Source organism: Artemia sp. Qi Xiang Cuo, chromosome 4 (assembly GCF_049724085.1).
Source record: "Artemia sp. Qi Xiang Cuo chromosome 4, ASM4972408v1, whole genome shotgun sequence".
NCBI lineage: Eukaryota > Metazoa > Arthropoda > Branchiopoda > Anostraca > Artemiidae > Artemia > Artemia sp. Qi Xiang Cuo.
In genome coordinates this window covers 13,923,024-13,939,317 of record NC_142797.1, presented here as the reverse complement: position 1 = coordinate 13,939,317, position 16,294 = coordinate 13,923,024, and the positions used below count along the sequence as shown (strand labels likewise).

The window sequence follows — 16,294 nt, the reverse complement described above, 5'->3', positions numbered from 1 at the left end:
GTAATGCACAAGTAATGTTTTGAGGAGTATTGCCAATTTAAAATAGTTTGGAAATAAAAAAAATTAACAAGAAATGGCTGAAAAGTGTTTTGAGGGAGATGGGATTGCATGGAGGGTTGAGTTGCACGAGGGTTCAGTTAAAGGGGGTAAAGTTACACGGGCAAACAGTATACTCCAGTAACAAACAGTACAAATAGTACAGTTAGCAGGCAAACGGTATACCCCCACAAAAAGGCGAAAAATACAGAACAGTATTATTACAAACTACATTATTATTTATGTTTAACTCTTTAAAGCCTATGTTTTGGAAAGCATGTTGTGTAAAAATTCATACGGGGGCGCGAAAGGTCTGAAATCATGAAATCATGAATTAGAATAGTTAATTACCTGTTTAGGGTTTTCAGACCTAGGTTTTTTAGATACCTTAGCTAGTTAAAACTGCGCATAAATTCTTGATTTTTTGTCGTGTTACTTAGGTAATAATGGAACATTTAGTTTTTTTTTTAATGTCAGTGTTTTCCTTAAGAAATTCTCAATTGAGGTCTTATGGCTCCTCCCCACAATTGATTTAGATGGTTTTAGGGCTCATCTCACTATCCACAACTCCATTCAACCTTGAGCGAAGGTATAAAAGTTAGATGAAGTATTTCTCTACTTAACAACTAAATTAATAGCCTCCAAGATGATAGGACTGTATGACACCAAATTTATCGGATTAAAAAAATCATCTTGTGGTGTTATATTTGAATGTGCTTTTTTATAATTGTCTATGGATCTCGAAGAAATTGACTGTTATCATTGGATAGTGAACTATAATCTGTTTGAGTATGATAAAAGCTTGTGGAGTACTACATTACGTTATATAAACAGACTGGGATTCTATGATAGAGTGATTACACCACTTAATAATAGTGGTCAGGAACTGAGAAATGTTCAGGAGGAAGTCAGTGAAATTTGCAGCCTTTTCGGGGTTGAAGCACTCTACGTAAAGGGTAATCTACCTACAGATAAAGTTTTAATTCAAAAGTGTGACCCTATGATTCCACTTTTCAATCTAGAAGAATTTAAGTGTCCTAAATTTGAGGGGGCTTATCACCGTCCTAAATACGAGGTTAGGTTCTTCGCGAAGTGGATACCTAAGGACATACGTGATCGTGATAAATCCATAAGACATGGTAAAAAAAACTATTCTATATCATGGGATCATCGTTTCTGGATGTTTAAGTGTGAACTCTAAGTACTATTTTTATGTAAATATGTGATGTTGTTTTTTTTTTTTTTTCTTTCTAAAAAAAATATGTTAATACGTTTAAGCAATAAATATATTTAAGCTTAACCCGTCTTTATTATTTAGAATAGTTTTATTAATTTCATTAAATTATGAAGAAATTGTAAGTAAGTAACAATAGCTTTCTTGAATTCGCTTCCTGGACACAATACAGATATTTAATTCAAGAAATCATAATAAAATCGCAAGTAAGTAATACAGTCTTTATTGTTTTCACCTATTGGATACACAATACTGAAATTTCATTCAAGAAATTATGAAGGAATTTTAAATAGGTAACAAACTCATTCTTGAAGTCACCTCTTGTATACACAATGCAGACATTTCGTTTAAGAAATTATCAAAAATTGTAAGTAAGTAGCAAATTCTTTCTTGAATTTACCTCCTGGATAAATAAAAAAAGGCATTGCATTCAAAAATTAATGATGAAATTCAAATTAAGCAGCAAGATCTTTCTTAAAGTTACCTCATGGATACTCACGACAGAAATTTCCTTTAAGGAATTATAAAAAATTGTAAGTAAGAAACAAATTCTTTCAAAAATATGTTAATACGTTTAAGCAATAAATATCTTTAAGCTTAACCCGTCTTTATTCTTCAGAATAGTTTTATTAATTTCATTAAATTATGAAGAAATTGTAAGTAAGTAACAATAGCTTTCTTGAATTCGCTTCCTGGACACAATACAGAAAATCGCTAGTAAGTAATAAAGTCTTTATTGTTTTCACCTATTGGATACACAATACTGAAATTTCATTCAAGAAATGATGAAGGAATTGTAGATAGGTAACACACTCATGTTACCTCATGGATACACAATACAGAAATTTCATTTAAGAAATTATCAAAAATTGTAAGTAAGTAGCAAATTTTTTCTTGAATTCGCCTCCTGGGTAAATAAAAAAGACAGTTCATTAAAGAAATTATGAAAAAATTGTAAGTAAGTAGCAAATTCTTTCTTGAATTCACCTGCTGGATAAACAAAAAAGAAATTTCGTTCAAGAAATTATGACAAAATTCTAAGTAAGTAACAAACTCTTTATTGTTTTAATGACTTAGATACACGATGTAGAAATTTAATTCAAGAAATTATGAAAAAATTCTCAGTAAGTAGCAATTTCTTTCTCGAAGTCAACTCTTGGATACACAATACGGAAATTTCATTTAAGAAATTATGAAAAAATTGTAAGCAAGTAACAAACTCTTTCCTGAAGTCACCTCTTGGATACACAATGCAGAAACTTCATTTAAGAAACTATGAAAAAATTGTAAGTAAGTAACAAATTCTTTCTTGAAGTCACCTCTTGGATACACAATACAGACATTTCATTAAAGAAATTATGAAAAAATTGTAAGTAAGTAGCAAATTCTTTCTTGAATTCACCTGCGGGATAAACAAAAAGACATTTCGTTCAAGAAATTATGACAAAATTCTAAATAAGTAACAAACTCTTAATTGTTTTCACGACTTAGATATACGATGTAGAAATTTAATTCAAGAAATTATGAAGAAATTCTGAGTAAGTAACAATTTCTTTCTTGAAGTCAACTGTTGGATACACAATACGGAAATTTCATTCAAGAAATTATGAAAATATTTGTAAGTAAGTAACAAACTCTTTTTGTTTTCACCTCTTGGATATACAGTACAGATACTTCATTCCAGAAATTATGAAAAAATCGCAAGTAAGTAACTTTTTTTTCTCTCTTTATCACAAACAATTTTCACTTAGCTACACGATATAGAAATTTAATTCAAGAATTTACGAAAAAATTCTCAGTAAGTAACAATTTCTTTCGTGAAATCAACTCTTGGATACACAATACGGAGATTTCATTCAAGAGTTTCATGACTAAGATACACGATGTAGAAATTTGATTCAAGAAATTATGAAAAAATTCTCAGTAAGTAACAATTTCTTTCTTGAAGTCAACTCTTGGATACAGAATACGGAAATTTCATTTAAGAAATTATGAAAAAATTGTAAGTAAGTAACAAACTCTTTCCTGAAGTCACCTCTTGGATACACAGTGCAGAAACTTCATTTAAGAAACTATGAAAAAATTGTAATTAAGTAACAAATTCTTTCTTGAAGTCACCTCTTGGATACACAATGCAGAAATTTCATTAAAGAAATTATGAAAAAATTGTAAGTAAGTAGCAAATTCTTTCTTGAATTCACCTGCTTGATAAACAAAAAGACATTTCGTTCAAGAAATTATGACAATATTCTACGTAAGTAACAAACTCTTAATTGTTTTCACGACTTAGATATACGATATAGGAATTTAATTCAAGAAATTATGAAGAAATTCTCAGTAAGTAACAATTTCTTTCTTGAAGTCAACTCTTGGATACACAGTACGGAAATTTCATTCAAGAAATTATGAAAATATTTGTAAGTAAGTAACAAACTCCTTTTTTGATTTCACCTCTTGGATATACAGTACAGATACTTCATTCAAGAAATTACGAAAAAATCGCAAGTAAGTAACTTTTTTTTCTCTTTATCACAAACAATTTTCACTTAGCTACATGATGTAGAAATTTAATTCAAGAAATTATACTTGAGAAAATACTTTATTTCATTTTTTTAAGTTTAATTTAGACGAGGTTACGTGCGCGCACGTAAACTCTAATAAATTAACCTTAAAAAAATGAAATAAAGCTATGTCGACTTTGCATATTTTATTCATCATAACCGAGAAAGCGCTGGAGGGGGGCATTCCTGTCGACTTTTGGAGAATGTTTCCCCCATTTTTCGATAATCAGGAAATTTTCTCAAGCTCTTTTCTCAAGGTCATAGCTTTTGACTGACAACACTAACATCAAAACTTAAACGGTCAGAAATAGAGGCTGGGCTGTATCCAAAGATTTAGCTAAAAAACCAGTCTGGTTGAAAACGTGGAGTTTTCGTACTGCTCTCTCTTTTGCAATGTGTAGGAACTGTTGGGGAATTTCCGATCATTTAGGAAGGTGCCAAGTAAAGGCAATCAAATAACATATAGTTTAAAAAAGAGTTTAATCACTTTTCTTGAATGAAGTAAATGTACTGTATATTCAAGAAGTGAAATCAATACAGAAATTATTACTTACTTAAAAATTTTATCATAATTTCTTGAATGAAATTTCCGTATTGTTTATTCACGAGTTGATTTCAAGAAAGAAATTGTTACCGAATGAGAATTTTTTATAATTTCATGAATTAAATTTCTAAATTATGTATATAAATGAAAATTGTTTGTGATAAAGAGAAAAAAAAGCTACTTACCTGCGATTTTTTCATAGCATCTTGAATGAAGTATATGTAATGTATATCCAAGAGGTGAAATCAAAAAAAGAGTGTTACTTACTTACAAATATTTTCATAATTTTTTGAATGAAATTTCCGTATTGCGTATCCAAGAGTTGACTTCAAGAAAGAAATTGTTACTTACTGAGAATTTCTTCATAATTTCTTGAATTAAATTTCTACATCGTATATCTAAGTCGTGAAAACAATTAAGAGTTTGTTACTTACTTATAATTTTTTTCATAATTTCTTGAACGAAATGTCTTTGTTTATCCAGCAGGTGAATTCAAGAAAGAATTTGCTACTTACTTACAATTTTTTCATAATTTATTTAATGAAATTTCTATATTGTGTATCCAAGAGGTGACTTCAAGAAAGAATTTATTACTTACTTACAATTTTTTCATAGTTTCTTAAATGAAGTTTCTGCATTGTTTATCCAAGAGGTGACTTCAGGAAAGAGTTTGTTACTTTCTTACAATTTTTTAATAATTTCTTAAATGAAATTTCAGTATTGTGTATACAATAGTTGACTTCAAGAAAGAAATTGTTACTTACTGAGAATTTTTTCATAATTTCTTGATTCTACATCGTGTATCTAAGTCATGAATTTCTTGAATGAAATTTCCGTATTGTGTATCCAAGAGTTGACTTCAAGAAAGAAATTGTTACTTACTGAGAATTTTTTCATAATTTCTTGAATTAAATTTCTACATCGTGTAGCTAAGTGAAAATTGTTTGTGATAAAGAGAGAAAAAAAAGTTACTTACTTGCGATTTTTTCATAATTTCTTGAATAAAGTATCTATACTGTATATCCAAGAGGTGAAATCAAAAAAGAGTTTGTTACTTACTTACAAATATTTTCATAATTTCTTGAATGAAATTTCCGTATTGTGTATCCAAGAGTTGACTTCAAGAAAGAAATTGTTACTTACTGAGAATTTCTTCATAATTTCTTGAATTAAATTTCTACATCATATATCTAAGTCGTGAAAACAATTAAGAGTTTGTTACTTACTTAGAATTTTGTCATAATTTCTTGAACGAAATGTCTTTGTTTATTCAGCAGGTGAATTCAAGAAAGAATTTGCTACTTACTTACAATTTTTTCATAATTTCTTTAATGAAATTTCTGTATTGTGTATCCAAGAGGTGACTTCAAGAAAGAATTTGTTACTTACTTACAATTTTTTCATAGTTTCTTAAATGAAGTTTCTGCATTGTGTATCCAAGAGGTCACTTCAGGAAAGAGTTTGTTACTTGCTTACAATTTTTTCATAATTTCTTAAATGAAATTTCAGTATTGTGTATCCAAGAGTTGACTTCAAGAAAGAAATTGCTACTTACTGAGAATTTTTTCATAATTTCTTGAAATAAATTTCTACATCGTGTATCTAAGTCATGAAAACAATAAAGAATTTGTTACTTACTTGGAATTTTTTCATAATTTCTTGATCGAAATGTCTTTTTTGTTTATCCAGCAGGTTAATTCAAGAAAGAATTTGCTACTTACTTACAATTTTTTCATAATTTCTTTAATGAACTGTCTTTTTTATTTACCCAGGAGGCGAATTCAAAAAAGAATTTGCTACTTAGTTACAATTTTTGATAATTTCTTAAATGAAGTTTCTGCATTGTGTATCCATGAGGTAACATGAGTGTGTTACCTATTTACAATTCCTTCATAATTTCTTGAATGAAATTTCAGTATTGTGTATCCAATAGGTGAAAACAATAAATACTTTATTACTTATTTCCGATTTTATTATGATTTCTGTAATTAAATATCTGTATTGTGTCCAGGAAGCGAATTCAAGAAAGCTATTGTTACTTACTTACAATTTCTTCATAATTTAATGAAGTGAATAAAACTATTCTAGAGAATAAAGACGGGTTAAGCTTAAAGATATTTATTGCTTAAACGTATTAACATATTTTTGAAATAATTTACTACTTACTTACAATTTTTGATAATAGTTTAAATGAAATTTCTGCATTGTGTATCCATGAGGTAACTTAAAGAAAGAGTTTGTTGCTTACTTAGAATTTCGTCATAATTTCTCGAATGAAATGTCTTCTTTTTTTTATCCAGGAGGCGAATTCAAGAAAGAATTTGCTACTTACTTACAATTTTTGATAATTTCTTAAATGAAATTTCTGCATTGTGTATACAAGAGGTGACTTCAAGAATGAGTGTGTTACTTATTTAAAATTCCTTCATAATTTCTTGAATGAAATTTCAGTATTGTGTATCCAATAGGTGAAAACAATAAAGACTTTTACTTACTTGCGATTTTATTATGATTTCTTGAATTAAATATCTGTATTGTGTCCAGGAAGCGAATTCAAGAAAGCTATTGTTACTTACTTACAATTTCTTCATAATTTAATGAAATGAATAAAACTATTCTAAAGTATAAAGACGGGTTAAGCTTAAATGTATTTATTGCTTAAACGTATTAACATATTTTTTTGAGAAAAAAAAACAACACCATATATTTACATAAAAATAGTACTTAGAGTTCACACTTAAACATCCAGAAACGATGATCCCATGATATACAATAGTTTTTTTTACCATGTCTTATGGATTTATCACGATCAGGTATGTCCTTAGGTATCCACTGCGCGAAGAACCTAACCTCGTCTTCAGGATAGTGATAACGCCCTTCAAATTTAGGACACTTAAACTCTTCTAGATTGAAAATTGGAATCCTAGGGTCACACTTTTGAATTAAAACTTTATCTGTAGGTAAATTACCCTTTACGTAGAGTGCTTCAACCCCGAAAAAGCTGCAAATTTCACTTACTTCCTGAACATTTCTCAGTTCCTGACCAGTATTATTAAGTGGTGTAATCACTCTATCATAGAATCCCAGTCTGTTTATATAACGTAATGTAGTACTCCACAAGCTTTTATCATACTCAAACAGATTATAGTTCACTATCCAATGATAACAGTCAATTTCTTCGAGATCCATAGACAATAATAAAAAAGCACATTCAAATATAACACCACAAGATGATTTTTTTAATCCGATAAATTCGGTGTCATACAGTCCTATCATCTTGGAGGCTATTAATTTAGTTGTTAAGTAGAGAAATACTTCATCAAACTTTTATACCTTCGCTCAAGGTTGAATGGAGTTGTGGATAGTGAGATGAGCCCTAAAACCATCTAAATCCATTGTGGGGAGGAGCCATAAAACCTCCAGTGGGAATTTCTTAAGAAAAACACTTACATTAAAAAAAATACTAAATGTTCCATTATTACCTAAGTAACACGACAAAAAATCAAGAATTTATGCGCAGTTTTAACGAGCTAAGGTATCTAAAAAACTAGGTCTGAAAACCCAAACAGCTAATTAACTATTCTAATTCATGATTTCATGATTTCAGACCTTTCGCGCCCCCGTATGAATTTTTACACAACATGCTTTCCAAAACATAGGCTTTAAAGAGTTAAACATAAATAATAATGTAGTTTGTAATAATACTGTTCTGTATTTTTCGCCTTTTTGCGGGAGTATACCGTTTGCCTGCTAACTGTACTGTTTGTACTGTTTGTTACTGGAGTATACTGTTTGCCCGTGTAACTTTACCCCCTTTAACTGAACCCTCGTGTAACTCAACCCTCCATGCAATCCCATCTCCCTCAAAACACTTTTCAGCCATTTCTTGTTAATTTTTTTTATTTCTAAACTATTTTAAATTGACAATACTCTCCAAAACGTCACTCGTGTATTATACAGTACACTATCATCCCATCTCCTCCAATTCGCAAATCCCCCCTCGTGCAACTGAACCCTCCATGTAACTAAACCCCTGTATAACCGAAACCCTGTACAACTGAATACCCATGCTACTGAACCCTCGTGCAACTCGACCCAATTTAACTAAACCCCTGTGAAACTATACCCCCTTTAACTGAACCCTCCTGCAACTGAATCCTCCATGTAACTGAACCCCTGTATAACCGAAACCCTGTACAACTGAACCCCCTTGCTACTGAACTCTCGTGCTACTGAACCCTCGTGCAACTCAACCCATTTTAACTAAACCCCCGTGTAACTGTACCCCCTTTAACTGAACCCTCGTGCAACTCAACCCTCCATTCAACCCATCTCCCTCAAAACATTTTTCAGCCATTTCTTTTTAAATTGAAATACTTTTCAAACGTTACTTGTGTATTATACAGACCACATCGGAGAGGTAAAGCTAGGTCAAGTCACAATGTCATTCTATCGTTACTTTTCAATTAAGCTATTGAATACCTTCTACCAATGTCTCTTGTAGGCGTCAAGTCTGTTAAGTATCTGAGCATATTCTTTGTATTGTTGATGCAAGCATCCCATTCCTCATTCTTTAATTACCCGAGAGGCATTTTTAGTTAGCGCAAATATCTTTTCACAAATACGTTTTCGCAAAAAAATTGCAAACAGAGTTATATTTACGTTATACTTTCCAAATTAAATCCATTCTAATTATTGTATCAAATACCTCATACTTTAATTACACGTTACACTTTCTTAACCAACGCAATACCTTCACGCAAATACCTTTTCTCAAAAAATTCGCGAATAGAGTTATTTTTACGTCACAATTTTCAACTTTAAACCATTCTAATTGTAGCACCCCATTCCTCATACTTTAATTACCCGTTACGCTTTCTTAACCATCGGAAGCTTAACCTATGTAAATAAATTTATAGACAATACGGGTTTAGAAAAACTGAAAAAAAATAATTGATACAGTTTCAATTGCACACTACCTTTGAATAGGCAATGTGACGATCTCTAGTTTCGGCTATTGAACCTTGAAAAACATGTCTGACAAGTCTTGTACCGTCTGTAATCAATAGGTGACTGTCCGCGGTAAGGCATATTATGCAATCACTCTTAGAATCCATAGGTGACTGTCCCGTGGTAAGGCATATTATGCAATCACTCGTCATATTCCCTATGGCCTTACATTTTAAATTGACAATACTTTTCAAACGTTACTTGTGTATTATACAGACCACATCGGAGAGGTAAAGCTAGGTCAAGTCACAATGTCATTCTATCGTTACTTTTCAATTAATCTATTGAATACCTTTTACCAATTTCTCTTGTAGGCGTCAAATCTATTAAGTATCTGAGCATATTCTTTGTATTGTTGATGCAAGCATCCCATTCCTCATTCTTTAATTACCCGTGAGGCACTCTTAACCAACGCAATACATTCACGCAAATACCTTTTCGCAAAAAAATCGCAAATAGAGTTATTTTTATGTCACAATTTTCAACTTAAAACCATTCTAATTATAGTATCCCATTCCTCATACTTTAATTACCCGTTACGCTTTCTTAACCATCGGAAGTATAATTTGGTTATTGAACTTAGAAGTAATTACCCTTTTCAAAAACATTAGTCGTTCTATTAATGAACCCGTGAAACGAAACCAGTCAGATTGCATCACACAATCTCGCTCCTAGTTCCAAAACGTGGATGTTACCTCAGAAAACCCGTCAAAGCAGATTATACCCACCAAACCAGATTATACCCACCTAACCAGATTTTACCCATCAAACCAGACTATACCCACCAGAAACCTGTCTGGTACAGGGGCGCACGTAAAGTATAAGGTTGATTACTACTCCCATATAACAACATTCTTGTTTGATTATCTTGCCAAAGTCACTCTCAAAGCTCAATTAACCTGCTCTGTCAACTGTGCAAGGTTCAGGTGACCTGCCCTTCATGGCGGCTATTTAATTAAACAATCACTGCATGCGAATTTGATACAAATAGGAGATGAAATACATGTAAAATTAGCCCAGGTTGGAAGGTTTAAGAGTAGTAGTGACCCGTTTATTTTCAAGGGCGATCGTATCAATCCAGTGGTCCTAGAATATCGATAGAGGGCTCATTCGAAAGGAAATTAAAAGTTCTAGTGCCCTTTTCAAGTGACCAAAAAATTGGAAGGCAACTAGGCCCACTCCCACGCTCATTTTTTACCGAAGTCACTTGATCAAAATTCTGAGATACCCATTTTATTCAGCATATTCGAAAACTTAATAAATATACATTTTAGGATGACTTCATTCCCCCCCCCCCCCCCAGTTCCCGGGGGAAGGGCTGCAAGTTATGAACTTTGCCCATTGTCAAACAGTTCGTGGTAACGAACTGTAAGTAAGGAGCGACCCGGCTCAATAGTAACAAAAACTTTAAAAAACGGGATTTTGATACTAATAGATACATCAAAAGAATCAGATTTTAATACTGATTTCAAATATATGTTTCATCAAGTTTAGTCCTACCCATGAAAAGTTACGTGCCTGAAAAAATTTGCCTGATTTTCGAAAAAAGGGGGAAAGACCCCCTAAAAGTTATAGAACCATAATGAAATTCACACCATCAGATTCAGCGTATCAGAGAACCCTTCTGTAGATGTTTCAGGCTCCTATCTGTAAAAATGTGGAATTTTGTATTTTTTACCAGAAGGAAGATCACGGATGCGTGTTTATCTGTTTTTTTTTGTTTTTTTTCCCAGGGGTAATCGTATCGACCCAATGGTCCTAGAATATCATGGGAGGGCTCATTGGAACGGAACTTAAAAGTTCTAATGCCCTTTTTAAGTGATCAAAAAATGGAGGGCAACTAGGCCCCCTCCCACGCTCATTCTTTCCCAAATTCACCTGATCAAAATTTTGAGATAGCCATTTTGTTCAACATGGTTGAAAATATGATAAATATGTCTTTTAGGATGACTTAATCCCGCTAAGTCCCCGGGGGGGAGGGCTGAAAGTTATGAACTCTACCCAATGTTAACATATAGTTTTGGTTATTGGGAAGTATACAGACGTTTTCTGGGGGAATTTTTTCTGGTAGTGGGTGGGTAGGTCGGGGGTTATGTGGGAGGATCTTTCCATGGAGAAAGTTTTCATGGGGGAAGGGGCATTGCTATGGAGGGGGCGCCGGATTTCCCAGCATTATTTAAAAAAAAGATCAGAAATTAAATAAAAAAACAAGTTTTTCAATTGAAAGTAAGGAGCAACATCAAAGCTTTAAACGAACAGAAAATATTACGTATATGATTGGGTTCGCCCCCTATTCAATACTTCGCTCTTTGAGCCAAAGATTTTTTAGTACTTTCATAAGAGCTATTTATTCTAATTAACGGCCTTTGTCATTAAGGGGTCACTTTTAAAGAATTGGAACAAAATTCGAACTTTAGCGTAAAGAGCGAGGTGTTGCCTAAGGGGTAAACCTCCTAATATACGTATTGAAAACATATTAATATAGAAGTTCTCTACGGAAGTTAACTCGTAAGTTATGCATATTTATTACTAGCAAAAACGTTCGTAAATAAGATTAAACAACTTTCGAGAATACCATTTAACCTAATAAAAGTAAAATTAATATGTAAATTTTGTTTTAATTATTCATGTATGGTGAGCCAAAATCAAAACCTGCATTACTTCAAAAGTGTTCAAAAATTAAATTAAAAAAAATAAGTTTTTCAACTGAAAGTAAGCAGCAAAATCAAAACTTAAAACGAACAGAAATTATTCCGTATATGAAAGAGGATGTCCCCTCCTCAACGCCTCGCTCTTTACGCTAAAGTTTGACTTTCTCACAACTCAATTTTTTTAAACAATAAAAAACTTTAGCGTAAAGAGCGAGGCGTTGAGGAGGGGACAGCCCCTTTCATATACGGAATAATTTCTGTTCATTTTAAGTTTTAATGTCGCTCCTTACTTTCAGTTAAAAAAAACTTGTTTTGTTTTTTATCTGATAAGGAACAAGATGTAACATAAAGGGTCCGTTTAACGGTTAAAAACAAAATTTGCGAAGGGAGCAAGGTCGTGTCCATGATTTCTTTTTCGGGAGTGGGGAGGGGTTACAAAAAAAACTCAAAAACTCATCAAAGTTCGTTTATATGCATTTGGTTGTGTTTTTGCGAGTCGGACAACAATTTCGGAGTGACGGGGGTTCAAACCCCCTGCCTCCATGGATACGGCCTTGGAAGGAGGCAATTAGTATACGTGAAAAGAACATAAAAAGACGCATTCATTGGTGCTTTAATACTCCAATTAGTTAAGTAATGAAAAAGAACCTCAAAATTTACCGAAAAACGTAAAAATAAGCAAAGAAATTATGAATTATTCCTCAATTTGCCGTAGAGTAATATCGAAATTAATCTATTTATCATAATTAAACTTCTGAACAACGTAAAAATAGACACAGGTGTTTATTTACTTTACTGGGGAAAATATTTCACTGATTACAATTTGCATTGAGAAACAAGGCAACTAATTAATACGATTTTCTTTTACCTATCACTAAGGTAACGATTATGACATGTATGAAATCAATGATACAAAACTCTTCTTTTCGCTGACTGATTAGCGTTCCCTGTAAAAAAAACAAACACAAAAAAACGCAGAAGAATAGAGCTATTAGGAAATAAAGTTTGAGTGAATAGAGTGGACTGTGTATTTGTCCATTCAGGGGGTGGGAGGGGGGGGGGGTAAATTGAATTAATGTATTCTCAGGAATGAGATTGGTAAGTATTTATGATTGTTTTGAGGTAGTTTTCAGAATTTCTGGTTACAATTTTGTAATGAGGAACAAGGTGTTGCTTTATGCTTCCCTTTAAGGGCTCAAAACAAAATTTGTTTGTAAGGGCTGGAAGGGCCCAAGATAAAGCTTGTTTGTAAGGGTTCAAAATAAAAGTATATTTGGAGAAGCATAAAAGACGGAGTCAGCTGTGTGATCACGCTCAACCTAGCTAAGTAATTGAAAAAAAAACCCCAACATTTATGATAGTTTGGCTGGTGGGTACTTCAATTTTGAAATCGCGGTTTAGAGTCAATTAAAAAATGTCCGAGTCGATTTCGAAGAAGCCATTTTGGAATGCTTTCGTAGCATATCATAAGCTCATTGTAGGTTCACGAAAATTCATTGTCTTGTAGGTGGAGGATAGAAGGGGGAGCGATAGTTTGGACGTTATTTTCAGGGTCTTACCTTTATTTACTCTCTCCTTGTAAAACTTTTCTGGTTCTGTGGCTATTCTGTTTGAACTTAAAAAACAAATCGGTATATGTGACTATTGGCGACTGTTCCAATATTAGAACCAGCATTGTGGAACCCCTTGAAAAAGGGTTAAAATCTAACTTCACTTGTAGTCAAAAGCCATAACATGGGTCTTCAATTTTTAAAGATCTCTGAAAAAAATGTTGTCGGAGCGTTTTTTTTTTAGTTGATTTTTTGTTATTATTATTATAAATATATTCTACATTGAGGATTCCCTCTCCACTTCCTACTCACCGGGAGGATTTGGGAAAACTCTTCCGAGATTGTCCTCCAAGGGAGAGGTCCAATTGCCGAAGGGCGAAAAATACTGAAATGGAAGCACAAGTTTTGTTTGTACCCCACAAAGATAAATTCTTTATCCACCCCTGTTATTTTATGTCGGAAAAATTTAAAAGATTTACTGTACTTATTACTGCCACTTGGGATCCAGCGTAGAGAGATGCAATTCTTCTCTAGTCCAGATGGTCCTGTGTAAGCGTGGCCGCTTTTTGGAGATGAGTATCAATCATAAAGAGGTACTGAGCAAGGCTGTCCCTTCATCTGAACCGAGGCCTTCTGCAGAGGTACCGCCAGTCATGCTCACAGGGGTCAAAATTCAATAGAATGATGGTGAGTGTTTTTGCTACCATAGTCTCGAGAATTTGGATCAGCCACATCTGTGGCACCACGAACGGAAGCAATAGCCGGCCAGGTCTCAGCGCCGCAGAGAAGGACTTGAGTTACTGTGGTGTTGTAGATTCATATTTTTGTTTGTCGACCGATGTTGGGCTTTGACCAAAAGGAACGGCATAACCGTGCCACGATAGACGTGGCTTTAGCGATGCGTGACTGAACTTCCGCTTCAGTCGAGCCGTTGTCCGTGATGACAGACCCAAGGCAGGTGAGTGACTTGACAACTTCAACAGGATTTATAAGATTAGAAAAAAATTGCACAGTTGGAGATCATAATTCTTTTAGACACGAGCAGAACATTAAAGTGTGTCTCGAACGTTAAAATAAAAACCTCGAATCTAGAAGTCTAGATTACTTTTTTCAACTTTATTGCATTATTCAACTTTTACTACTTGCAGTACCCTCTCATACTTATTATTTTGCGTACTTTTAACTTATTTTCAACTTTATTACGTTATTCAACTTACATTACTTACAATCCTGTCTTTATTTAAATTTTCGTGTTTTTGACCCAAACATTCCCTGGAATTGGTTTCTTGCTATAATTTTGTTTGTTTTTCTTTCAGAGGAGATCACAGCGAGTTTTCGTCATTTCGGACCATTGGTTGTTGACTGGCCTCATAAGGCTGAAAGCAAGTCTTATTTTCCACCAAAAGGATATGCATTTTTACTTTTCCAGGTGAGTCATAATTTCATTTCTTTTAATTTCAATTTGATAAAGTTTTAATTTTATTATTCGATTTTTTTCATTTAATATTGTTTATTAAGATGGTTAGGACACTTTTTGTGAATTAAGGATGACAAATTGCCAAACATCGTGCTTTTCAGCCACCCATCTAGGGGCAAACGAAAGATAGGTCGTCTCCGAATGGGGTGGCAAGAGGTCACAAGAAAGAATCTAAATGATATGGAACTTCTTGGAAAGATTTAAAGAGGTAAGCTTTGAATAGAATAGGATGGATGAGGAGCATGCTCAGCTGTGTTGGCCTCAGGCGACTTGGTGTGGCAGTAGTTATAGTAGTAAAAATTTAATATCCTTAATATTAATTTTAATTATTCATTTAGTTTTATTTTTTTCTTTATTTTATATTATTCCATTTAATTTTATTTCATAAGTTTGTAAGCAGAGATGTAAGAAAGAAGGAACCATTGGATCTCACTCTCCCGAAATATCTTGCTTTTCCCGTTATTTATCTTAATTTTCCGTAGTCAACTTTTTTTTTCTTTTTACTTAGGATTCGTGTTACTATTAGTGGTTTAATGATGTGTTGCTAATTTTTGGGATTAGTTTTAGTCAATTAGATTTAGTCGTAGTGTATTGTCAAAAGAAACCTGGCAATAAAAAATAGAAAAAAAGTATTAAAAATAAAATTAATAAGTGATTTTTTTAAGATTTAAGAACTCGGAAGTAAAACCGTATACCGAATTAAACACAAAAAGTCAAACCCATAAAAAAAAAAGAATTATTACGTGACCTGGAAAAAATTACCAAACATATGAGTAGAATGCTAACTTATACTTTGCTTACGCCCCCGTACAAACAGGTTCTTCTAGTAGTCCTATTCTACAGGAGCATTACACTCTTTGCCAGGGGAATGACGCAATTTCAAAGACTAGAACCTTATACTTTGCGTACGCCCCCGTACCAAACAGGTTGTGTGTGTACTTTCAAGTAATTGGGTTACCAGGCTCATTTAATACCGGTCCTATTAAGGACAAGTTTTTACTGACGTAGATTTCTAGTTCATGATATACAAGTTTTTTTTTATGTTAAATCCGTGGTCATTCATCTGTAAGTTGATTAGTAGGTTTTTTTTTTTAAAAACTTGGCTCTTCGTTTCATGGGTTTCATTAATAGAACGAGTCATGCATTTGAAAAGGGTAATTACTTCTTTAGTTTACGAGATTTGCGAATTTTTTTTTTTGCGAAAAGATATTTGCGAAAAGATATTTGCGTA

General features: G+C 32.8%; 1 protein-coding gene across 1 annotated transcript in view; it reads left to right on the top strand.

Annotated features, from left to right (window-relative positions):
- Window positions 1–16,294, top strand: part of orb2 (cytoplasmic polyadenylation element-binding protein orb2) — a 156,409-nt gene that overhangs the window by 94,313 nt on the left and 45,802 nt on the right. The window contains exon 4 of the mRNA XM_089088097.1: window positions 14,903–15,015. Within this exon, the coding sequence (XP_088944223.1) occupies window positions 14,903–15,015 (113 nt within the window). The remainder of the gene's footprint in view (window positions 1–14,902; window positions 15,016–16,294) is intronic.